This window comes from Brachycentrus maculatus, unplaced genomic scaffold (genome assembly GCF_059751285.1).
Source record: "Brachycentrus maculatus isolate JH-2025_06_01 unplaced genomic scaffold, ASM5975128v1 h1tg000808l, whole genome shotgun sequence".
Taxonomy (NCBI): Eukaryota; Metazoa; Arthropoda; class Insecta; order Trichoptera; family Brachycentridae; genus Brachycentrus; species Brachycentrus maculatus.
Genome location: NW_028281536.1, coordinates 176,857 through 197,116, shown reverse-complemented (window position 1 = coordinate 197,116; position 20,260 = coordinate 176,857). Strand labels below are relative to the sequence as shown.

The 20,260-nt window shown below is 32.5% G+C and overlaps 1 protein-coding gene across 2 annotated transcripts in view; it reads right to left on the bottom strand.

Annotated features, from left to right (window-relative positions):
• LOC148300165 (dietary and metabolic glutamate transporter-like) overlaps nucleotides 1–20,260 on the bottom strand; it is a 96,741-nt gene that overhangs the window by 4,120 nt on the left and 72,361 nt on the right. For both annotated transcript variants that reach the window (XM_088275151.1, XM_088275152.1), the window contains exons 2-7: nucleotides 14,029–14,147; nucleotides 9,437–9,487; nucleotides 8,401–8,637; nucleotides 4,695–4,901; nucleotides 2,885–3,046; nucleotides 1,728–1,944 (exon numbers count right to left, since the gene is read on the bottom strand). In XM_088275151.1, coding sequence (XP_088131277.1) covers nucleotides 1,728–1,944; nucleotides 2,885–3,046; nucleotides 4,695–4,901; nucleotides 8,401–8,637; nucleotides 9,437–9,487; nucleotides 14,029–14,147 — 993 coding nt within the window. The remainder of the gene's footprint in view (nucleotides 1–1,727; nucleotides 1,945–2,884; nucleotides 3,047–4,694; nucleotides 4,902–8,400; nucleotides 8,638–9,436; nucleotides 9,488–14,028; nucleotides 14,148–20,260) is intronic.

Here is a 20,260-nt window from a genome sequence, read left to right as displayed (position 1 = left end):
ATTTTTCAAATATTTGACGGATAACAAACAATCACTTATTAACTGAAAACTATGATCCGGTGCTAGATAAAAAGAAGGTGTGGCATTGGTAAAAAGCAACAAGTAAGCTGCTTCTAATAAAATAATAAAATAAAAACAATTGTAAGTCAATGTTCTTATAACAGCAAAAAAAAACAATTATGATACAGTAATAAAATTTTAACTGTCACTCTGTTGTGTTCCTTTCTGAGTTGTTAATTGTTCATTGTGTTTAATGGGGACAATCAATGAATCGAAAGGATTCATCTGATTTTTATCATTGACGAAGCCGTAAATATACTGATGAATGATGTACAGCAAGTCACAACCCGATTATTGCAAGATAAATGATGCTTGGCACAATAGTTTAGAGACTAAAAGGAATGTGTATTTGATTACACATTTTTATCGATTGTTTTGCGGTATGATCGATAATCCTGAAATTATCCGGAACATTGGTCTGTATGTTCCCGATAGTTACCTAAGTATTTGATTACACATTTTTATCGATTGTTTTGCGGTATGATCGATAATCCTGAAATTATCCGGAACATTGGTCTGTATGTTCCCGATAGTTACCTAAGACAGCGGCGACATAGATTGTTTCACATTCCTATACACAGGACCAACCTGCCGATGGTTATGGCTGTAGGAAGAGCTACCGCTATGTTGAACAATATCTCATTGGACATTGATATGTTCCATGTGTCTGAAGGAGTTTTCCGAAGCGGGATTCTTCTACACCTTTAGCAATAGTATTCTTGCTTATTTTCTATTTTTATTAATGTATACAATTTAAATTTGAGTTTGCAATGTGTATGTTAATTTATAAATTAATAAATTGAATAAATAAAATAAAAGAGTCGGCATGCATGTTCGCTGGAAAAATTACAGTTGATTTTCCATTTGATGCTGCCTATGGTGCCATGCAACTCATCCACACATACCTGACCAGCAGGGTCTCTATAATATAATAGATATCATCATTTTTGACATCTCAACATAGACAAAGAAAAATATGGAAGTCTAGGAATTTACAGGGGTTACGACCGTCATAGGCTTGGTCAAGTGATCCATTTACACACATGTAAAATTCACCAATTTTACCCATGACTGACAACCACATTACAAAATTTTTGGAACTTCTAAAAAAAATTATCAAACTAGTGACCTAGTACTTGGAATTCACAACAGCCATCTATGTTGGAATAGGGAAAGCTTTATTAAGCAAAGACTCTTTCTATTTGTATGCAAGGTCTGAATCTTATATGAAATTGACACGCTTGAGTTGTTTTTATAAATGCAACAATCAAATATACATATAATATATGTACATATAAAATGCCAACTTGAAGACTAACGCACTTGCTAGGCTTACGAATAAAAAATGTGGGCAGTTATTCACACCATGACCATATATGTAGTACTAATATGAATACATTTTTAAAAATTCAGTCTTTTTTATAAAATATAATATAACGTCCAATTTGTTTTGTTAAATGCCCAATTTGGTTTGTAAAATGTCAATATTCAAAGTGAAAATACTGTATTATTTCAGAGATTAAATTAAGTAGTAATCTGTTCGTAACTGATTTCTATGTTTGGCTCTCTCCTAATAAACATATTTCTTACATAGAAGTAATACTGGCTATAAATTAAAATTACCCAAGATTCTCCTAAAACTAGAAACGAGGAAATCTAAACATTACCTATGGTTGTGAAAATCTTCCTCGCAACGGTGGTGGTCAGCCACTTTTTGTCGATGCACAAATCGCAAATCCATCCGAATCCTATGGAAGTGAACCACATGACAATGTATGGAAGGGTGGCCCAGATTCCAGTCTTCAGCACATCAAATTTCAAGACATCCCTCATGTATTTGGGAAGGTCTGTGACCATCGTGAAGTACCCCCAATCGTGACCAATCTGGAACAAAATATAATGAAAAAATTAATCGAAATTGCTAAAGGAAATGAAACAGCGGGTAGAAAAAGAAGAATAGCTTCGTTGGCTAGGAAACTTTGGATTGTATACCAGTATACACTTAAGGACTGGAAAGGTATTTCTACCCGTTTGGTCGATTGATGCTTAAGGGCGGGAAAGGTATTTTTACCTTCTGCGCCAGACTCATTTCAAAGTCAGAAAAGAAGGAGTTATTTAATGTTTTTATATAAATATTATGTACCAATCTCTTTATTAAGTTCTAAACTATATGTACACAATTATCAAATCACAAATAACACCCGTCCGAAAATGTTAATTCTAGCTTATGTTACTTATACACTGACAATGTGTATAATACAAGCTTGAATTACCTTCTTCTTCTGCTTACCCTTATCTGCACCCACTGGTGTATATATATGGATCGTTTATAAGCAGTGTTTTTTAAAAAAAATCATACTTTTTTTAAATCTTTTTTTATCTTATTTCTTGACCTCACAGGTCAAGAAATCTTGCATCCCCTATGTCACAGTGATCATATTAGGTCTATTGTAACCTCACTCTCAAGCGATGAGAGTGAAGTCACAAAAGACCTAATATATAGCTCAATATATGGCTTATATGTAGACAATGAGTCATGTAGCTCGCGACCTGTCTTAGTGGTAAGAGCTTCACCTTCTCGTATTCTAGTAGTGGTCCTCCAAGGATGTGACAGCAAGGATGAAGAAGAATGGCTTTCATGATATTTTAGCCATCATATGAATGTATGTTAATAATGTCTTTTTTATATTTTTTTCATGATACTTAAACAAAAGTTTACCACTGTGTAAAAAACAAAATAAGGTCTTTTCAAAACAAAATCAATACTTCAAAATATCAAGTATCGGGATTACAGAAAAGTTGCTGAAGTATCTTATGTTCTTACCTGAGCAGCGATCAAAGCCCACAGTGGAACAGAAGTAAGAATTGCAACCCAAGGAGTCTTGATATCTTTTGGTCTGCCACCTCCAAGAGCCTCTTCCAAATACTTCTTCTCGCTGTCAGAAATAAAGGGGTGAGAGTTGGGATCACTGTAGCAGAGGATAACCTGAAAAAAAATACATATTTACAAATTGAAGGCACAGTGTATATAAAAATATGCGCATATTCAAATGCAGCGTCATGTTTAAATTTCAAAGCGAGGGGAAAAAAGTCATGGCGATTCAAGATTTTAAATAAACCAACATTGACAATCTTCATTTCAACATTTTGGGGTGTGTTCACCACTAAGGAGCTATTTTAACATTTTGACATCTCAACACATATGAGTAAGAATAAGTTTTGTGGAAAAATTTGAGTAGAGTGGTTGTCAATCATTGGAAGAATGGTAAATGTTACACGTGTGTAACGTGATCACTTATCCAGCCAATAACAGGTCAAAAACCCTGTAAATACCCAGACTTCTGTATTCTTCATTATGTATGTTAAGATGTCAAAATGTATTTACATTAATTTTAAATAATGTAAAAAATAACTCCTAATTGAAGATAATCCAGATTTGTGAACAAATATTTGGACACACTCAAAATGTTGTAAAATGTATTTACATTTTTATTTTTATTGATTATCAACCTCTTTTTTATTCCCGATCAATACTTTTGTAAGCAAAATTATACGACACAAACTAACACTGTCAATAAGGAATCAGATGATAACGGTTGCTCGTTTTTTCGTTTTTTCGTAATTTTTAAAATTGGTCCATAAACATAATTCTCTCTCTATGGTCTCAATCCTGTGGATTGGTCTACAGCAACAAATGGCACATCCTTCACCATTCCGGTCCATCATGCGAAACCCTGTAGGATGAGCTGAAAAGGGTTTTGCAATACAGTATACACTTTAAGCGTACTTTAAGTTTACTTTTACTTTTTGAGTTTACTTATACTTTATATAGTAAACTCTTTAAGCTCGCTTCTAATGTTTCTGTAATACCACTAAGAAATAACCCTACTGTTATTTTAACTAATTATAGACAGAATTCGTATTTATGGCGAACTTTTTAAAATTTTAATGCAATCTCGAAAATAATCACATTAGTGTGCGGCGCTTGCTCTCCGAATAATGGTTAATTGTGCATATGTATGTGAATGTGTGTGTGTGTGGATGCGTGTGTGTATATATGTATAGTGTGTCCATGTGAGCATATCGCTCTCTCCTTTCAAGAACGTCATAAATCAAAAAACTTGATTTTGCAGGAGAACGTTTTTAAAGTTTAAAAATATAATACAATGTATAAAAATAAATATAAAGCCACTTATTGAACTTTTTACTGTGCAACAGATCTTTTTAGGTAAAACCTGAAGGTTTTTTCTCCGTTTGAAAAATATTTAGTATTTTTAAAAAAATAGTTAAACAATACCCTTTCTTCAAAATGCAAAAACCAACACTTTCTGCCCTGTAGCGGGTAAATATTAAATTAAAAATATGCCTCTTTTGCTGGGACATAGTACATTTTCCTAGCATTTCGAAAATATGCACAACTGAAAACTGTCAAATTTTGATTTATGACGTTCTTGAAAGGAGTGAGCGATATGTGAGTCTGAGTGTGTTTGTTTGCGAATGAATGTATTTTTTATACATCATGTATCTATTTGTGAAGATCTTTAATTGGCTTTGTGTTAATTGTTTTGTTCACTGTCTTGTATATGTAGCTGTTGTTTTCCTAAAAAAAAATATAATAATGATTGACAACGTACCCATAGAACAAACCACAGAAGACCGATTCCTCCAAACAAGTAGAACACGGAAGGCCAGCTGCCGTTGTTCATCAGCACTCCGGACAGTAGAGTGCCGGCTATGTTTCCTATCTGGGCACCGCCAAACACGAGTGAGCCCATGCGACCCCTCTCTTCCAACGGAGCCCACTGCGCCAGCAGAGCATTGAGAGCTGGGAAAGTAGTACCCTGGAAAGAAAAGGAAAGAAAAGAATTATAAACGGTTTCTTGTTGACTTTGTGAGGATTTGAGTATTGAGGCGTAGGATACAGCAGCCCGAGGTTACAACTGTTGGCAAGAAACGGCGATTTAATGAGATAGAGCAGTAGTCAAAGAGCCAAATATCTGCAGTACAAAGATTAAGGTTTCTTTTGCAGATCAAATTTAAGCAATAACCTTGTGATTTTGCATTTTAAAAATAAAATATATCTTTGTTTTTAAATCACTTATTGATAAATAATAAATATTTTATTATAACTTAATTATAATGTCTACCAGTTTCGAAGCTAACTGCTTCTTTTTCAAGACTGATTAATATTAGTTGTGTCGGGTTGTGGTCCCATGGTTAGTGTCGTGGACTTCTTAAGTCAGAGTTTCTCAGTTCGAGCCCACTCTACCACCATTTGATACCTATTTCTAATAATGAGCCGCTTAGGCTCACAGAGATAGTGAATTGAAGTAATTTTGTAAAATAATAAAAACGCAAATAGGTACTTCTCTTTTTATTCATTTTTTAAAAAATAAAAATAAAAATATTATATATATATATATATATATATATAATAGTTTCAAACAAAAAAATAAATAAAAGTTTATATTGCATAGATGGGTCAGAATGGTAACCAAACGTTTGTTTGAACAATTTGGCATTATTGATTTTTTTTAGTATAGTTTAAATTTTCCACAAATTTAACATACTTACAATGATTGCAGAAAACACTTGTTTTTTACCACTTGAGTTTTATTATAGACAACATGTTTCAGAAGTTAAACTTCCATCATTCAGGTCTGTATAATAACAGACCTAAAATATGTTATTATACAGATCCGAATGATCGAAGTTTAACTTCTGAAACATGTAGTCTATAATAAAACTCAAGTGGTAATAAAAACAAGTGTTTTCTTCAATCATTGTAGCATGTCTTACCAAAAAGTTAATGCCGAAACAATAAATAAAATTTAACAAACCATATATTTAAGTCACGAAATAACTATTTTGAACATTGATAAAATTTCTTATAAGCGCTTAGCGTTTGACAGAACGACATAAGTACTAACATGATTGTTAATTTACGCGTAATTTATTTTGTCTGCATTTATTTCTAAATTTAGCTACTTTAGATATATAAAATGACATTCTTGCATTTATTGCAATTTATTCCATATCTGCATATATATGATATAATAATAAATAATCAGATTATATCACATATTACCTTTGAGGTTACGACGCTATATGATGGCATGTAATTATTGTATTTTCTCAGTGTCAGCGCTTTTTTTCGTCCGTGTACTTAGCAAGGCGAGTAAAGATAGCGATAAGACTTTACTGTTTAGTTTTACTATTAAATAATATGATCAAACTGTGCATTTCTCTATGTAATTCTGCCGATATTAATTTAACGCGTAGCTGAAGACATCTTTTGGCTAGCCATGATTCTCCACCATATGTGAGAGATAGATGTTCGAATGATGAAATAAGGAAATAATGCAAGGATGAGATAAGCATTATAGATAAAATAAAGGTGTGTTGAGATGGTTTGGATATATAGAACGAATGAGTGGGGAAAGAACGGTAAAACAAATTTATGAGGCGATTGTACATAGTTGGTAAAAGAAGCAGTAGAAGACCGAGAAAAACTTGTCACGATCAGGCATGTCAAACACTTGAAAGCGGTTAGGTTAGGAGTCGAAATAATCGGCGGACATGTATGAGGAGATACATGAATGTGGAAGAGGCGTAGAATGCTTGCAAAGACAGTGTGGTGTGGCGTTCTATTCTCTCTGCCTATCCTTGCTGGGAAGAGGCGTGATCGTTAATTAGTAAGGTTAGTTTGTTATTATCGACCACAAAAAACGCCTATCAGCGATATCAGATAATATTCAACAAAACGTAGTTTGTCTAGTAAAACCGCGAAGTAGGTATTAAGGAATAATAAAAAAAATAGCCTTGATCCATTATATAAATAAAACGTAGCGTTTTATGACCTCTCCTATACAAAAAAAGTCTAAAAACAAAAGCTTCTCTTCCGTAGATGAAAAATGTAATTAAAATTGTCAAAGTCAATACGATTCGGTCGACCCCCGGGTGGTCTAGTTCAGTGTCCCACAAAGTGTGTGCCGCGGCACACTGGTGATGATTACGAGGTGATTAGTTGGTGTGCCGCGGAAAAAAGTCTAGTTTTTTTAAGATAACATCCGTATAAACAATTGCTCCAAATTTTGATCTCCTACGCTCAGTTAAACAGGCTCACATTTCGCATTAAACGTAATATGTTAGTAATTTTTATAATAAATCAATACAAAATCAAAAACATTTTGTTTTTTCTTTGGTGTACCTCAAAAATTTCTTGATTTGGTAGAACAGAAAAAGTTTGCGGAACACTGATCTAGTTGTTGAAAAAATTCTTTGACTTTAACTCTATCAATGTAACTCGATCACTGATGCAATAAGGATGGCACGCTTTACAGACACTTTTATCTGTGTCATTGTCAAAAAGTATTGTAAAATAATAAATAATATAATAAGATGAAATAATTTCCGAGGCCAGTAGGTATTTAAGAATCGATTGGCACAATGCTACAAGTGCAAGAAACGCAAGGCGCTCTAATTCTAATCGTTTTTTTTTTGTTTCGACAAAACGTGTTTTATTGTTCTGGTCTATTACTATTAGAAGTTTGTTCCTTGCTTGTTTTCCTGTCTAGTTTTATTATAAGTGTTGTTAGTATGTGCATTTAATGACCAGTTATAACAGAATTGTTCGATGATTGGAACTAGTAACGGTGTTAGGTAGTTTCGCTTAAAATACTATACCCGAATAAGATTCTCCAGATAAAAAAGAGCATAAAAAACAGCGACCTTAAAAATGTTTTTTTAAATATTGAAAGCATTAACTTTGTGGATCATATTGATATATTATTTATGTTTGTTTTAAATAAAATGCCTGTTTTAAGAGCAATCGACTATAGTTATCTTTACCGAATTCACCTGTCTATTTTCACGGCAAAAGTACAATATTATGTATTTCATTCCACCAATCTTGAAATATATGTATATTCTTCTCATCTTTTTTGCCTCACCCGATTACTTTGTGATCGCTAAGCCAGCCAAATGCCAGGTCGTAAGCCCTAAGATCCTCAGACTTCAATATTTTTACATATAACAAAAGAACGACAGATATTTCATATCAAGTTGGGACACCTATAAAATTGAAACCAACCCCGAGATATCTTCTTCTTTTTCATCATCTTGCTGTAGGCCTTGTGGCCTGTATTTAAGAGGGATTAGCCTCCCTGCGATGTCGATTCCCAGTTATCGACCCATCTCTTTGGTGGTCTGCCCGGGAGTCGTCTACCATGGGGGGGATATGGGGGAGTCTGGATGATTCCATTATCCTCACATGCGCACACCATTGTCTCCTTCGTTACCTTTCCCGAGATGTAGACATTTTAAATATCATTTTCTTACCTCACCGAGTCCCTCCAGGACCCTGAGCGCGATAAGTGCCTTGTATCCTCCCGTCTGGATGACGACGGGCGTAATGAGAGTGAAGACGGCTGTAGACAGGATGCCCAGACCGAGGGAGTACTTCCCGCCGAACTTCTCGGCGATAATACCCCCAGGAAGATGGGTCACGATGTACCCGTAGAAAAAGGAACTCAGAATTATCCCTTGGGTCTCTTCCGACCAGATGTAGTATTCCCTCTGGAAGAAAACACCACAAATAGTATTATTCACAACATTTTGAGTGTGTCCATTTTTTTTTATATCCATTATGCGCACCCAATGGTGCATAGGGCACTTCATCGTAGCGACACAGTGTTATCTTGATCGTTAATTGCATGAAGGCAGGGTGATCAACCCTGCGCTAACAGTCCAGGGTGATATTAAATAAATATGAGAGTGAAAAATCACCCATGTTTATTTTGACCCCCTGGGAATCGAACCCGGGAACTCCAGCACGGCAGCCAACGCGCTGACCACTACACTACGGAGGTGTCCAAATACATGTTCACAAATCTGGATTATCTCCAATTTTTTTTGTGTGTCCAAATACATGTTCACAAATCTGGATTATGTCCAAATTTTTATTTATTTTTTATATTTTTTAATTGCCTTAGAAAAGTGCCTATTATGGACAAGGATTAATGGTTTATTTATTTTATATCTCTTTAAAATGAAAGTGGATGTGTATAGATCATAATAAACTAATAAAGTTGATCCCTAATTGATTATCTCCAATCAGGAGTTGACATTATCTTGTGACATCTTAATATTTGTAGGTGAAGGAGAAATAATATAAAGTCTGGGCATTTACAGGGCTACGGCTTAGCCTATGAAGGTCGTGAGCCCTGTGAATGCCCAGGCTTCCATATTATTTCTTCTTCATCTATGTTGAGAGGTCAGAAAAATTATGTAAAAACGTTATTTAATATTTTACAACAACAAAAATTGATGAATATAAAGCGTTCAATAATTTCGACAAAATTCATTTAATACTTACATCTCCCTTCCAGCATCCTTCATCGGTACAAATAATATCAGGATCTTCAGTCTAAAAAAAATAAACACAGAATTAACAAAACAGTCTCTTTTTTATTTATTTTTTACTTATTTATTTTTTATATATTCAATCTTACAAAAAATAACATTATTTTTAATAAAAATTAAGTATCCCCACTGGGTTTTCCTATGCCAAGGGTTTTATGGCCCAATATATCACTCACTCCTTTCAAGAACCTCATAAATAAAAAATCGTCAATTTTTAGTTGTGCATGTTTTCGGAATGCCCAGAAAATGTACTATATCCCAGCAAAAGCGGCATATTTTTAACTTAATATTTACCCGCTACAGGGCAGAAAGTGTTGTTTTTGCATTTTTAAGAAAAGGTATTGTTTAATATTTTTTTTAAATATCCTAAATATTTTTCAAATGGAGAAAAAACCTTCAGGTTTTACTTGAAAAGATCTGTTGCATAGTAAAAAGTTCAGTAAGTAGCTTACTATTTATTTTTAATACATTGTATTATATTTTTAAACTTTAAAAACATTCTCCTGAAAAATCAAGTTTTTTTTATTTATGACGTTCTTGAAAGGAGTGAGCGATATGACCAATGGCAAATTAATTTTCTCTTAAACCCAGGTAATATTTGACGTAATTGATATTTTTCTTAAAAAAAAGTTTTTGTAATGAATTAGTTTTTTTTTCGAAAAAGATACATGATTTTGAAGAATTGAAAGGTAAGGAGTTAAAAAATATACAAAAACATTTTTTCAACATAAATTCTAAAAAAGTCTAATTCCAATATATGTATATTCTAAAACAAAAATCAGCGTGAATACACGTCCAGCCTTCATCACGGCCGAGCGCGTTGTGATTTAAAATCTTGAGATCTAGGCCTTGTTAGGTATTATTGTACTTTATCTTGAATAGTGCACTCGTGGATGCAATGGCAGAATGACACGACCTTTTTTGTATCTACGCATTTCTGATATCCAAGTATTAACTGCAATTTTTTTTTAAGTTCCGTTATTTAATGATTTTATGGATAATTTTAGGTTATGCAGCTTTATTGCGAAATTCACCAAGTGGTATGTCTTTGATATTGACTAATTGTTGCTGTTCAAATAAAAGGTGAAATAGTTTTAAAATTAAAACAAAATGAAAAAAAAATCGCATGTGTTTTTAAGTGTGTAAATACATGTAGTGCTATGGTAGTGAAGGGTAGTATTGTTTGCATGCTATGGTAGTGATTGTCCCGACGAAGAGACGGGTACGTCTCGAAACCGGTAGACATAAACATTCCGGTGAGTGGTTATATACTAATATTATTAACATTTTAGTAAAAAAAAATTAAATGACAATAATTTATGATAATTTATTGAGAATTGATTTGTATAAAATTCCTGAAATTTCAAGAGAGAATACCTTCTCTACAAAGTATGTAAATTGGCAAGCTTCATTCAACCAACCATAGCCTTCTCAGTAAAATATTCTTAACAAATTTTTTTTATATGTATATTATTGGCGGCATTCGCGTTCTTTGAAACGAGCATATAAACCAAATACTCACTCCTTACATCAGTTTGGACCCCGTGCGCTTACAATCAATATTAATACAACCCGATTCGTAGAGATTACAGAAACTTTATAAAAAGTAGAAATTTGAAAAAAACGTTGTTACTCTTCGGCTGTCCAAACTTAAAACACAGTAAGGGACATTTTTTTGTAGTACGTTTTTTTGCATTTTTGGATTGAGTAGAGTCTACTTAGTCCAAAAATGCAAAAAAACGTACTGCAAAAAATGTCCCTTACTGTGTTTTGAGTTTGGACAGTCGTCTTGCCCTTGCATGCTTCTATTCGTTCGAAAAACGTCACTTTGACAGTTATTTTTTATACTAATCCAAATACTTGCCGTATACTAAATATAAGATAGGAGAACCTCTCCTAAAGGGTATATCTGTTGATAGATAAATATCCAAATAACGGTAAATTATTGTACAGATAAATCTTGTCCGCCTCTTAGGTGTAATGGTTAGCGTGTTGCTAGCTACCGTGCTGGAGGTCCCGGGTACGATCCCAGGGGGGGAGTGAAAATAAATATAAATGATTGTACACTCTAATATGTATTTAGATATAACCCTGGACTGGTTCCTGAAGCACAGGAATGATCGTGTAAGTAACGATCAAGATAATACTGCGTCACTATGATGCAGTACCCTATGCACCATTGGGTGCACTTTTGGACACTATCAAACGGTAAGGATTTTTTTCAATGTTAGGATAAAAAGACGTTGGCCACAAATATGTACAAAAAGGATTTATCTCCACAAACGACAGTAATTGAATGAAATACTTAAATTTAGATTAATTTCATTCCAAAATATTTAACTAAACAAAATATTGAACAGAATTAACTTTTCGTTCAATTCAATGTATATAGTGGTACAAAATACTGGATATAAACAGTTAATTCCAGTATTTTGTTTCGTCAAGTTTTGGACACATTCAAGATCTAATTCTTTTAAATAATGATGGCACGTCTGCGTCGAGTCGACAGTAAAGTAGTCCATCCTTGAAGGATGAACCGGGTGAATGTTATCCGAGAAGGTACTGTTTCCTTTATCGGTGTACGTTTCCTATTATGCGACAATGGTTTTCTGAAAGCAAGTCGCTTTTGTATGGTCACGTGTCAGAATTACGTAAACGCCGCAAACGAATTGATATGTTAACCGCACAACGAATCATGTATTTAATACAATAGCTTTGTACCTGCGTGATATTTAAATACACGAAAAAACGTGGTGTTGCGAGGAAAACTCCGACATTTCTTACGGCATTTTTTGAGTATGATATTACACAGTAAATTAAGAAAGAAATTAAAATTAAGAAAGGTGTGTTGAGATGGTTTGGACATGTAGAACGAATGAGTGAGGAAAGAACGGTAAAACAAATTTATGAGGCGAATGTTAGCGGGAAAAGAAGCAGAGGAAGACCGAGAAAAACATGGCACGATCAGGTATGCCAAATACTTGAAAGTGGTCAGGTTAGGAGTCGTAACAATCGGCGGGTATGTATGAGGAGATGCATGAACGTGGAAGAGGCGAAGAATGTTTGCAAGGACAGAGTGGTGTGGCGCTCTATTCTCTCTGCCTACCCCTGCGGGGAAGCGGCGTGATGGTTAGTTAGTTAGTTTTTTATAACATTGTAACTTTTCTTGAATGTTTTTCGCAGATATTTTGTGGCACTTTTTATAAACTTAATAAAATTATGTAAATAAACAACTTTGTTTTGACCACTTTTTTTATTATTAGTACACTTTAACCTACCGGTTTCAACAAGAACCTTGTCGCCATCAGGGTTTATTAAATTCTATTACATTAAAATCATTAAAATACTCATAATTAATTACATTCCCTTACCAAAAACTTCCACACACTCCGTAAAAAATCCTAAATATTATGTTTGCATTGCGTAGCAACTCCAAAAAACAACTACAAATGGAATCACCCAAAAACAGTATGAAGCCGCAAAATAAAAATAACATGTAGGATTTTTTACGGAGTGTGTGGAAGTTTTTGGTAAGGGAATGTAATTAATTATGAGTATGTTAATAATTTTACTGTTTTAGAATTTGATAAACCCTGATGATGACAAGGTTCTTGTCGAAACCGGTACGTAAAAGTGTACTAATAATAAAAAAAGTGGTTAAAACAAAGTTGTTTTATTTTATAAACATTGTAACTAACTAACCATCACGCAGTTTCTCGCAGGGCTAGGCAGAGAGATTAGAATGCCACACTACTCTATCTGAGCAAACATTATTCGCATCTTCCATATTCATGCATCTCCTCATACATACACGCCGATTATTCTGACTCCTGACCTGACCGCTTTCAAGTATTTGACATACCTGATCGTGCTAAGTGTTTCTCAGTCTTCCTCTGCTCCTTTTTCCAACTACATTCGCCCATAAATTTGTTTTACCGTTCTTTTCTCTCTCATTCGTTCTACGTGTCCAAACTATCTCAACACACCTTTCTTAATTGTATCGATAATGCTTATCTCAGCTTTCCATTCCTTCCTTATTTCATAATTCAAACATCTATCGTACATCGTTTGGCCGCACATAGATCTGAGGGATCGCATTTGACTGCATTCAGTTTTTTTTCATCCTTCTTTTACTAGCTCAGTGCCTCACTTCCATAAATAAGGGTTGGAACCAGGTCTCCGTTATGTACTGGCAGTCGGGTTTTTATTTGCTATAACTGATTTAAGTCCACCATTCACTCTGTTACTAGGATTTACTCTCCTCTCTATATCTTTATCAATCTTTCCATCCCTAGAAGACATTCTTCTCAAGTATACAATATCATCAACCTGTTCCGTAATTTTCACGTTTACCAATATTTCACACCCAGATCTAAATTCATCTCTTTCAAAAACGATACTTTTGGATTTGCTAACATCAATCAGTAAATCACTCTCCTTGCTCGCATTATCGTCTGTCACAATACATTTTAAGAAATAGTGGTATTTTAACAATGGCAAATTTAATTAAAAATAAAAATTAAAAATTAAAATTCAGGTACTCACATCGTTTCTATACACCATTTCGGTGATGGCCAAGTTTAGACAGACTCTCATGGTGTAGGCGTTGGCTATAGCCAAGAATCCCATGATAGCGAACACCCATCTTTGCGGTATTATAAATACTGAAACAAAAAAAATTACATTATTAGGATAAAATAAAAATTCAGTACTTTTCATGATAATCCAGTTACATATTATTTTATATCTAGACTATCCAATACCCGGCCGTGCAGTGCTACGATTCATTGGGATTAAATGGGAGAGAAATAAAATAAAAACTACATATTTAAAATATGTTTAATTTCACAGCGCTTGGGGAGTATTGAAAATATTGGAAATTTATGCAACGCAATCAAAAACATTTACAATCACCCTAAAATTTTACGATGGAGACCTTAGAAGAACAAAAGAGGTGTCGGAAGACCCCAAAAGAGATGGTCCAACGATATAGTCGCTGTGGGGGGTAGAAACTGGTTGCAAGCAGCAAGCGATCGAAGGAAATGGAAAGAAGGGGAAGAGGTTTATATCCAGCAGTGGAGGACAAAAGGCTCATGAAGAAGAAGAAGAAGATTCGAAAATACTATGTGACAGCAGATGTCAAGAAGCACGCTGCCCGTCGTTATCAATGTTTAGTCATGCGTTGGCTGCTGTTCCGTTCAACAGATGACTTCTGCCACTGTAACAAAAAACCATTCTTCCTCGGTTTTCTCGACTCACCCCCCAACTCCTAACCTGATCCTACTATTTCTGCGACGTGTTTTCAAAAACCACATATCTAAGCTTAAAAGATATTACACATAAGGCGCATGCGCAGGAAAGGTCTCTATTAAATTTATTGAATAAAATAGATCCTGTTTGAATTGACATAAAATTCACGTACTGCATGACGTCGGTATCGTTTTAGAAAAGAAGAAACCCCGAGCATTACAAAGTAAAACTTAAAAATATTAATTATTTGTCTCACGAATCAAATCGTATGGTTAAATATCTATTGTTGCTTCGTTTAATACAGATTGATGACGCAAATCGAGGCATGACTTTCGGGAATAGCCATGTCCAATTTCAATCAAATAGAGGGAAGTCCATCGGAATCATGTCGACCTCACTGCTTGGTACAATAATTGATTCTCAAGAAAAACATACAATCAATAAATCTTGTTTATAATGTAAATCAAACTAATGTTTATAATTTTTTTTCATTAATTGATTTGACAGTCACCTTGTGGTAAAATCTATGCATTTTAATTTAAGTTTTACAAAGTAAATATTAGTATTTCTTAAAATCTATTGTAACATTTGATGCATTCCGCATCATTTTCAAACACCGTATACGGTATTTCAAATACATCGAAACATGTATCACAATAGATTTTAAGAAATAGTGGTATTTACTAAGTAATACTTAAATTAAAAATGTAATTTAGTATATTAGACTCCTCAAATAAAATGAATAATATTTTAAGAAGTGTTTGATATTTATTAGATTATATATACAAGCGACTAATACCGAAAAACTTCAATTATACATACTTCCAAGTACGAATTAATTCTCCAGATCTTACTGTAGCTGTACAATGTGTAATATGAAAATGAAAATTGTCACAATAGGAAGGAAGACACCATTACCATATATTTGCTAAACACGAAATTGCACAATTATTCACAACTTTCATGATAATTATGACGCAGAAATCTTGCTAATTTGTCTCGAGCTAGGTTTTTATGAAAATATTTACACAAAATATGTAGGTAGCTACCTCGCAAGAATATAAGTTTCCCAATAAAAACACACTAAGCAAATAAACACCTCGAACAAATAAACACGTTTTTTATTTAAAACAAAACGGTTTTTATTATTTTTAAGGCCTAAACCCATTTATTGATAGGTATCATATAAATAAAATATGTAACAAAACATTTAAAAGTTATTGATAATTTAAAGTCACCTTAAAATCGTTAATCAAACATAGATAAATAAAATTATGTAAATAGTATTTAAAAATACTCGTTAGAAATATTAAATAATAGTAAAAATTTAATATAAGCAATACTTGAAATGTTACTTCGTGGTTTTTCATTTTCATTGAATAATAAAGGCTAGTTTTAAATCACTTTGTATCAATATTTATTTATTCTTGTCGTCTGCCACGTTCTGGTATATCAGTTCATCTTTCGAGACGTTTTAAACTACAGAATCATATTTTATTTTTACCTCGTCTTTCTGATATACTTGAGCTGCTTCAATCACCCAGGTAACAATGAAAATCATATTAAAGCGTATTGATTATTCAGCAAATATCAATGTATTCATTTGTAACAACTGATAAAATAATAATTCATATGATTCGTAAAAACCTATTTGTTTTGTATTGTATTGTATTGTTTCTTCCAAGACATCAATTAGTAGATATTATGCTTAATCAAGTGTGGAATATCATTAGTATGTTCCCTTAATAGCTTAATAATTAAATGCACAAATAAATATTGATCGAATTTCTAGTAAAAAAGCCGGTCGCCTTTCAAAGTAACATACGTTTCGTAAATTTCGTGTATTAAAATTCTCACAAAAAGTTGAAGGAATTTAATTGTCTTAAAAAAATTCGTCAAGAATCAGATATGTAAATACATCATTAAAACACTCATTTCGTATAAATCAAACATTTTTAAGTACAAATTTAGCATTGAATTAATAAATACGCTTTTGAAATTTACATAAAAACATAATCCAATAATCACTTTGATCAATTAGGAAAAATCTCTAAATTCTCTTTACATTGGTAGCGCAAAAAAAAACTACTGAAAATGATAGAGGAATTTTTAACAAAAAATCGATACACTGTGATTGCTTAGTAAGGTAAAATACTAAAAATATTTTTTTACATCTGCTATAGTACCATTCCTTGGTGTTTTACTAGAATTTATTCAAATATATATTTTTTTATAAAATTACAACATATCAATACATATTTTGACACAAAATATAAACTTCAGTACATATCAATATTTGACTTAAGTTTATAAATGTGTTTTTGTATCTAACATTTAATTATGTGATGCTTATAAGTTATTTTTTAATACTATTCATTCCTTCAGTGAAACGACCATGAGATTTTGCTGATTAAATATTATTTAATACTAAAATTCTATTGTACCTTTCTTGAAAAAGACAAAAATCATCTGAACATAAACCAATATTTATTATAACATAAGTAATTGAAGAATGTCTTAATAAAAAACATATTCTTATTGCCATTGAAGCGATCTCGATTACAAAAAAACTCGGTGTAAATTTTATAATGTAATAAAAAAAAAAACATTTATTTATTATACACTAAAATCGAAAAGCAGAATTTAAATTTGCCTTAGGTTAACCTCTAATCACATTGCAAAAGTAAATTATGTTAATCAAACATGAATTGATATTCAAAAACCGTGTTTTTACAGCGGCACGTAAATTGCCTAATTTATTTGCATAGCTGCTTATAATTTACAAACATACTTCAGATTTCTGAAAAGTGGCCTGTGCCGACACCCGGGACTGAACTGCGGAATGTTGATCACAAATAAAGAACATCATCGCTAAATAAACAGCAGAAATCATTAAACTTTATAATGCAACATTTTACAAGGAAGGCTATGCTCATTAGCGAGAAACATATTATAATATCAAAAAAGCAAAAACGATTAAAGTGTAGTACTTAGTATAAAATAGGTGATTGATTGAATTATTTTTTCTTTGTCCTGTTTATTCTAAGCGTCACAGTCTCCTTTATATTTTTTTTATCCGGAACATAGTATTTGATTTGCCTCCATCGGTATGGTCTTGGGCTAAGTTGAAGGCAGTATTTAAGGAGCATCCTCTTAAAAAATATATCATTATTTTATCAATATATTTTAAAAGGGAAAGAATCGATTATTGCCAGGTTGTAGAGAGTTAAAATACTTAAATTCTAGATCCTAGAGAATGGAGAAGTTTATGTGTTGCGCAGTTCTAATGAAATGCGTAACACCCATCTCGAACACCTCGATAAAAATACACTTCATAAAAATCAAACTTTTTACTACAACCAATATTTTCTGGAAATCTGAACTTTTGGAGCTACGCGGAATTTATTGCAAACAGTGTCTTAAATATAGTATGTTTTTATGTTTTTCTAATTTTTCGCACTTTTTTCGTTTTATTCAAATAGCTAAAGTATAAACCTTAATATCTCCCTTAATGGTCTACAGATTTCAATAAGAATTTTATCGATAGTCTTGTTATTTTTCATATTAATTTAGCCAATAAACCAACATCGTGACAAAAAATCATTCACATAATGTACATATGATAATAAATAAATAATATTTAAATTTCCTTGATCGACTGTAAATGTATGCTTATGGATTTGTATGCTTGCTTTTGTTTAATTTGATCCTGCTTTTTTATCTTGTTATTGTCTTGTTCAAATAAGTAGATTTTGAGTATACGTAATTTATTTACTGTACGTAATTGAGTGATACTTTTGAAGTGAAATGGCTTCCAAGAATTTCCAGCGTTGTAAAAAATAAGAACATTACAAAACACTGCATGAGTTTTTATAGATCTATTAAATCATTATCAACTCATTGTTATAATTTATAGTATTATACTACGATACATGTACAATAAAGCTAAGTACATATTAGTATCTACCATAAAGACAAATTTTAAATGGCACTTAGAAGGAAATGAATGCTTTTACCAATGAAAAAAGATATGATGAAAAATCTAGCAGTCATTATTACATTCGTATTGATATAATTTGATGAAGGGCGTTATACGTTTAGCAACCACGCCCGAGGTTCGACAATCCCCTAAATGAATTATGTAAAAAATAAAATAGACAAATATTATGGAATGGTTTCTGCTTTAAGATCATTAACATTATGATTTATGCTGATGATGCAGTTTCAGCATATACCATTAGTTTTTATTATTTTAAAAAAAATCTTTTTTGTAACTTTGTGTTCCAGTCCTGTTTACCTTAATCCCATGTCCCAAAATGAGAAATAGAAATTACTCATCGGGAATATTATATTTATGACTTATGTATGTTATATGTTTGGAAAAATAAATAAATAAAATTATTGTTAAATAAATATAGGAGTGAAAACACCTTTTTATACTTTGACCCCCCTGGGAATTCAACCCGGAATATCCAGCATGGTAACCAAACGCGGTAACCACTACACTATGGAGGCAGATATCTCATGATAAATAATAACTTTAAAACAGTAGATATATCAAATCTCATTCCAATTATCTAATAAAAAATGGTTTAACAACTGACTGACACAATTGATTCTATATGATTTATTACTACATACTTTCTGATTTATTGAAGAATACTTTAAGACCAATAAACTTTGCTATTAAATACATATTATAATAAATAAATTTTACTACACAAAACTCTAAAATAGTGGACACAAAGAATTTGAGAAATTAATACCTCAGCAATTAATCAAAGCCGACATTTTTCATTTATCTGGACGTTTATTGTTTATATAAAATTGTGCTATTGAGATAAGATACCGCACTTATCTCTAGAACCACAAATAATGACAGAATTGCTCCTAAACCCGTAATTTTATGACATGTTTAATCCTAAATTACGGCAATACCCGAGTAAATGTGACACTTGAGGTTATCTATATAACCAGTCAATTGCTCAATTCAAAAGATTTCCGTAAAAAAATAACAATTTATTATAACCACACGCTTATGAACGATATGTGAAGAATTTATGATGTTTTTGGTACTTTGAGATATAAACCATCATTTTTAAATTGATCAAATAATCGATAATTTATATAACGCCACTGTCGTAAAATACTACAAGGGGGGGCTTCGTAGTGATATTATATGATACATAGTTTATTCACAGATAAACCAATAAAAGTTGAGGCAAAAGTTTGATTAGAATATACTTATTCTTTAGGACATTCCCGGGATATCCCATTAATCTAAAACGACAAGTACTCGAAACATGTCGCTCACTCCTTTCAAGAACGTCATAAATCAAAAAACATCAATTTTCAGTTGTGCATGTTTTTGGAATGCCGAGAAAATGTACTATATCCCAGCAAAAGCGGCATATATAAAAACTTAATATTTACCCGCTACAGGGCAGAGAGTGTTGCTTTTGTATTTTGAAGAAATGTTATTGTTTAATTATTTTTTAAATATCCTAAATATTTATGAAATGGATAA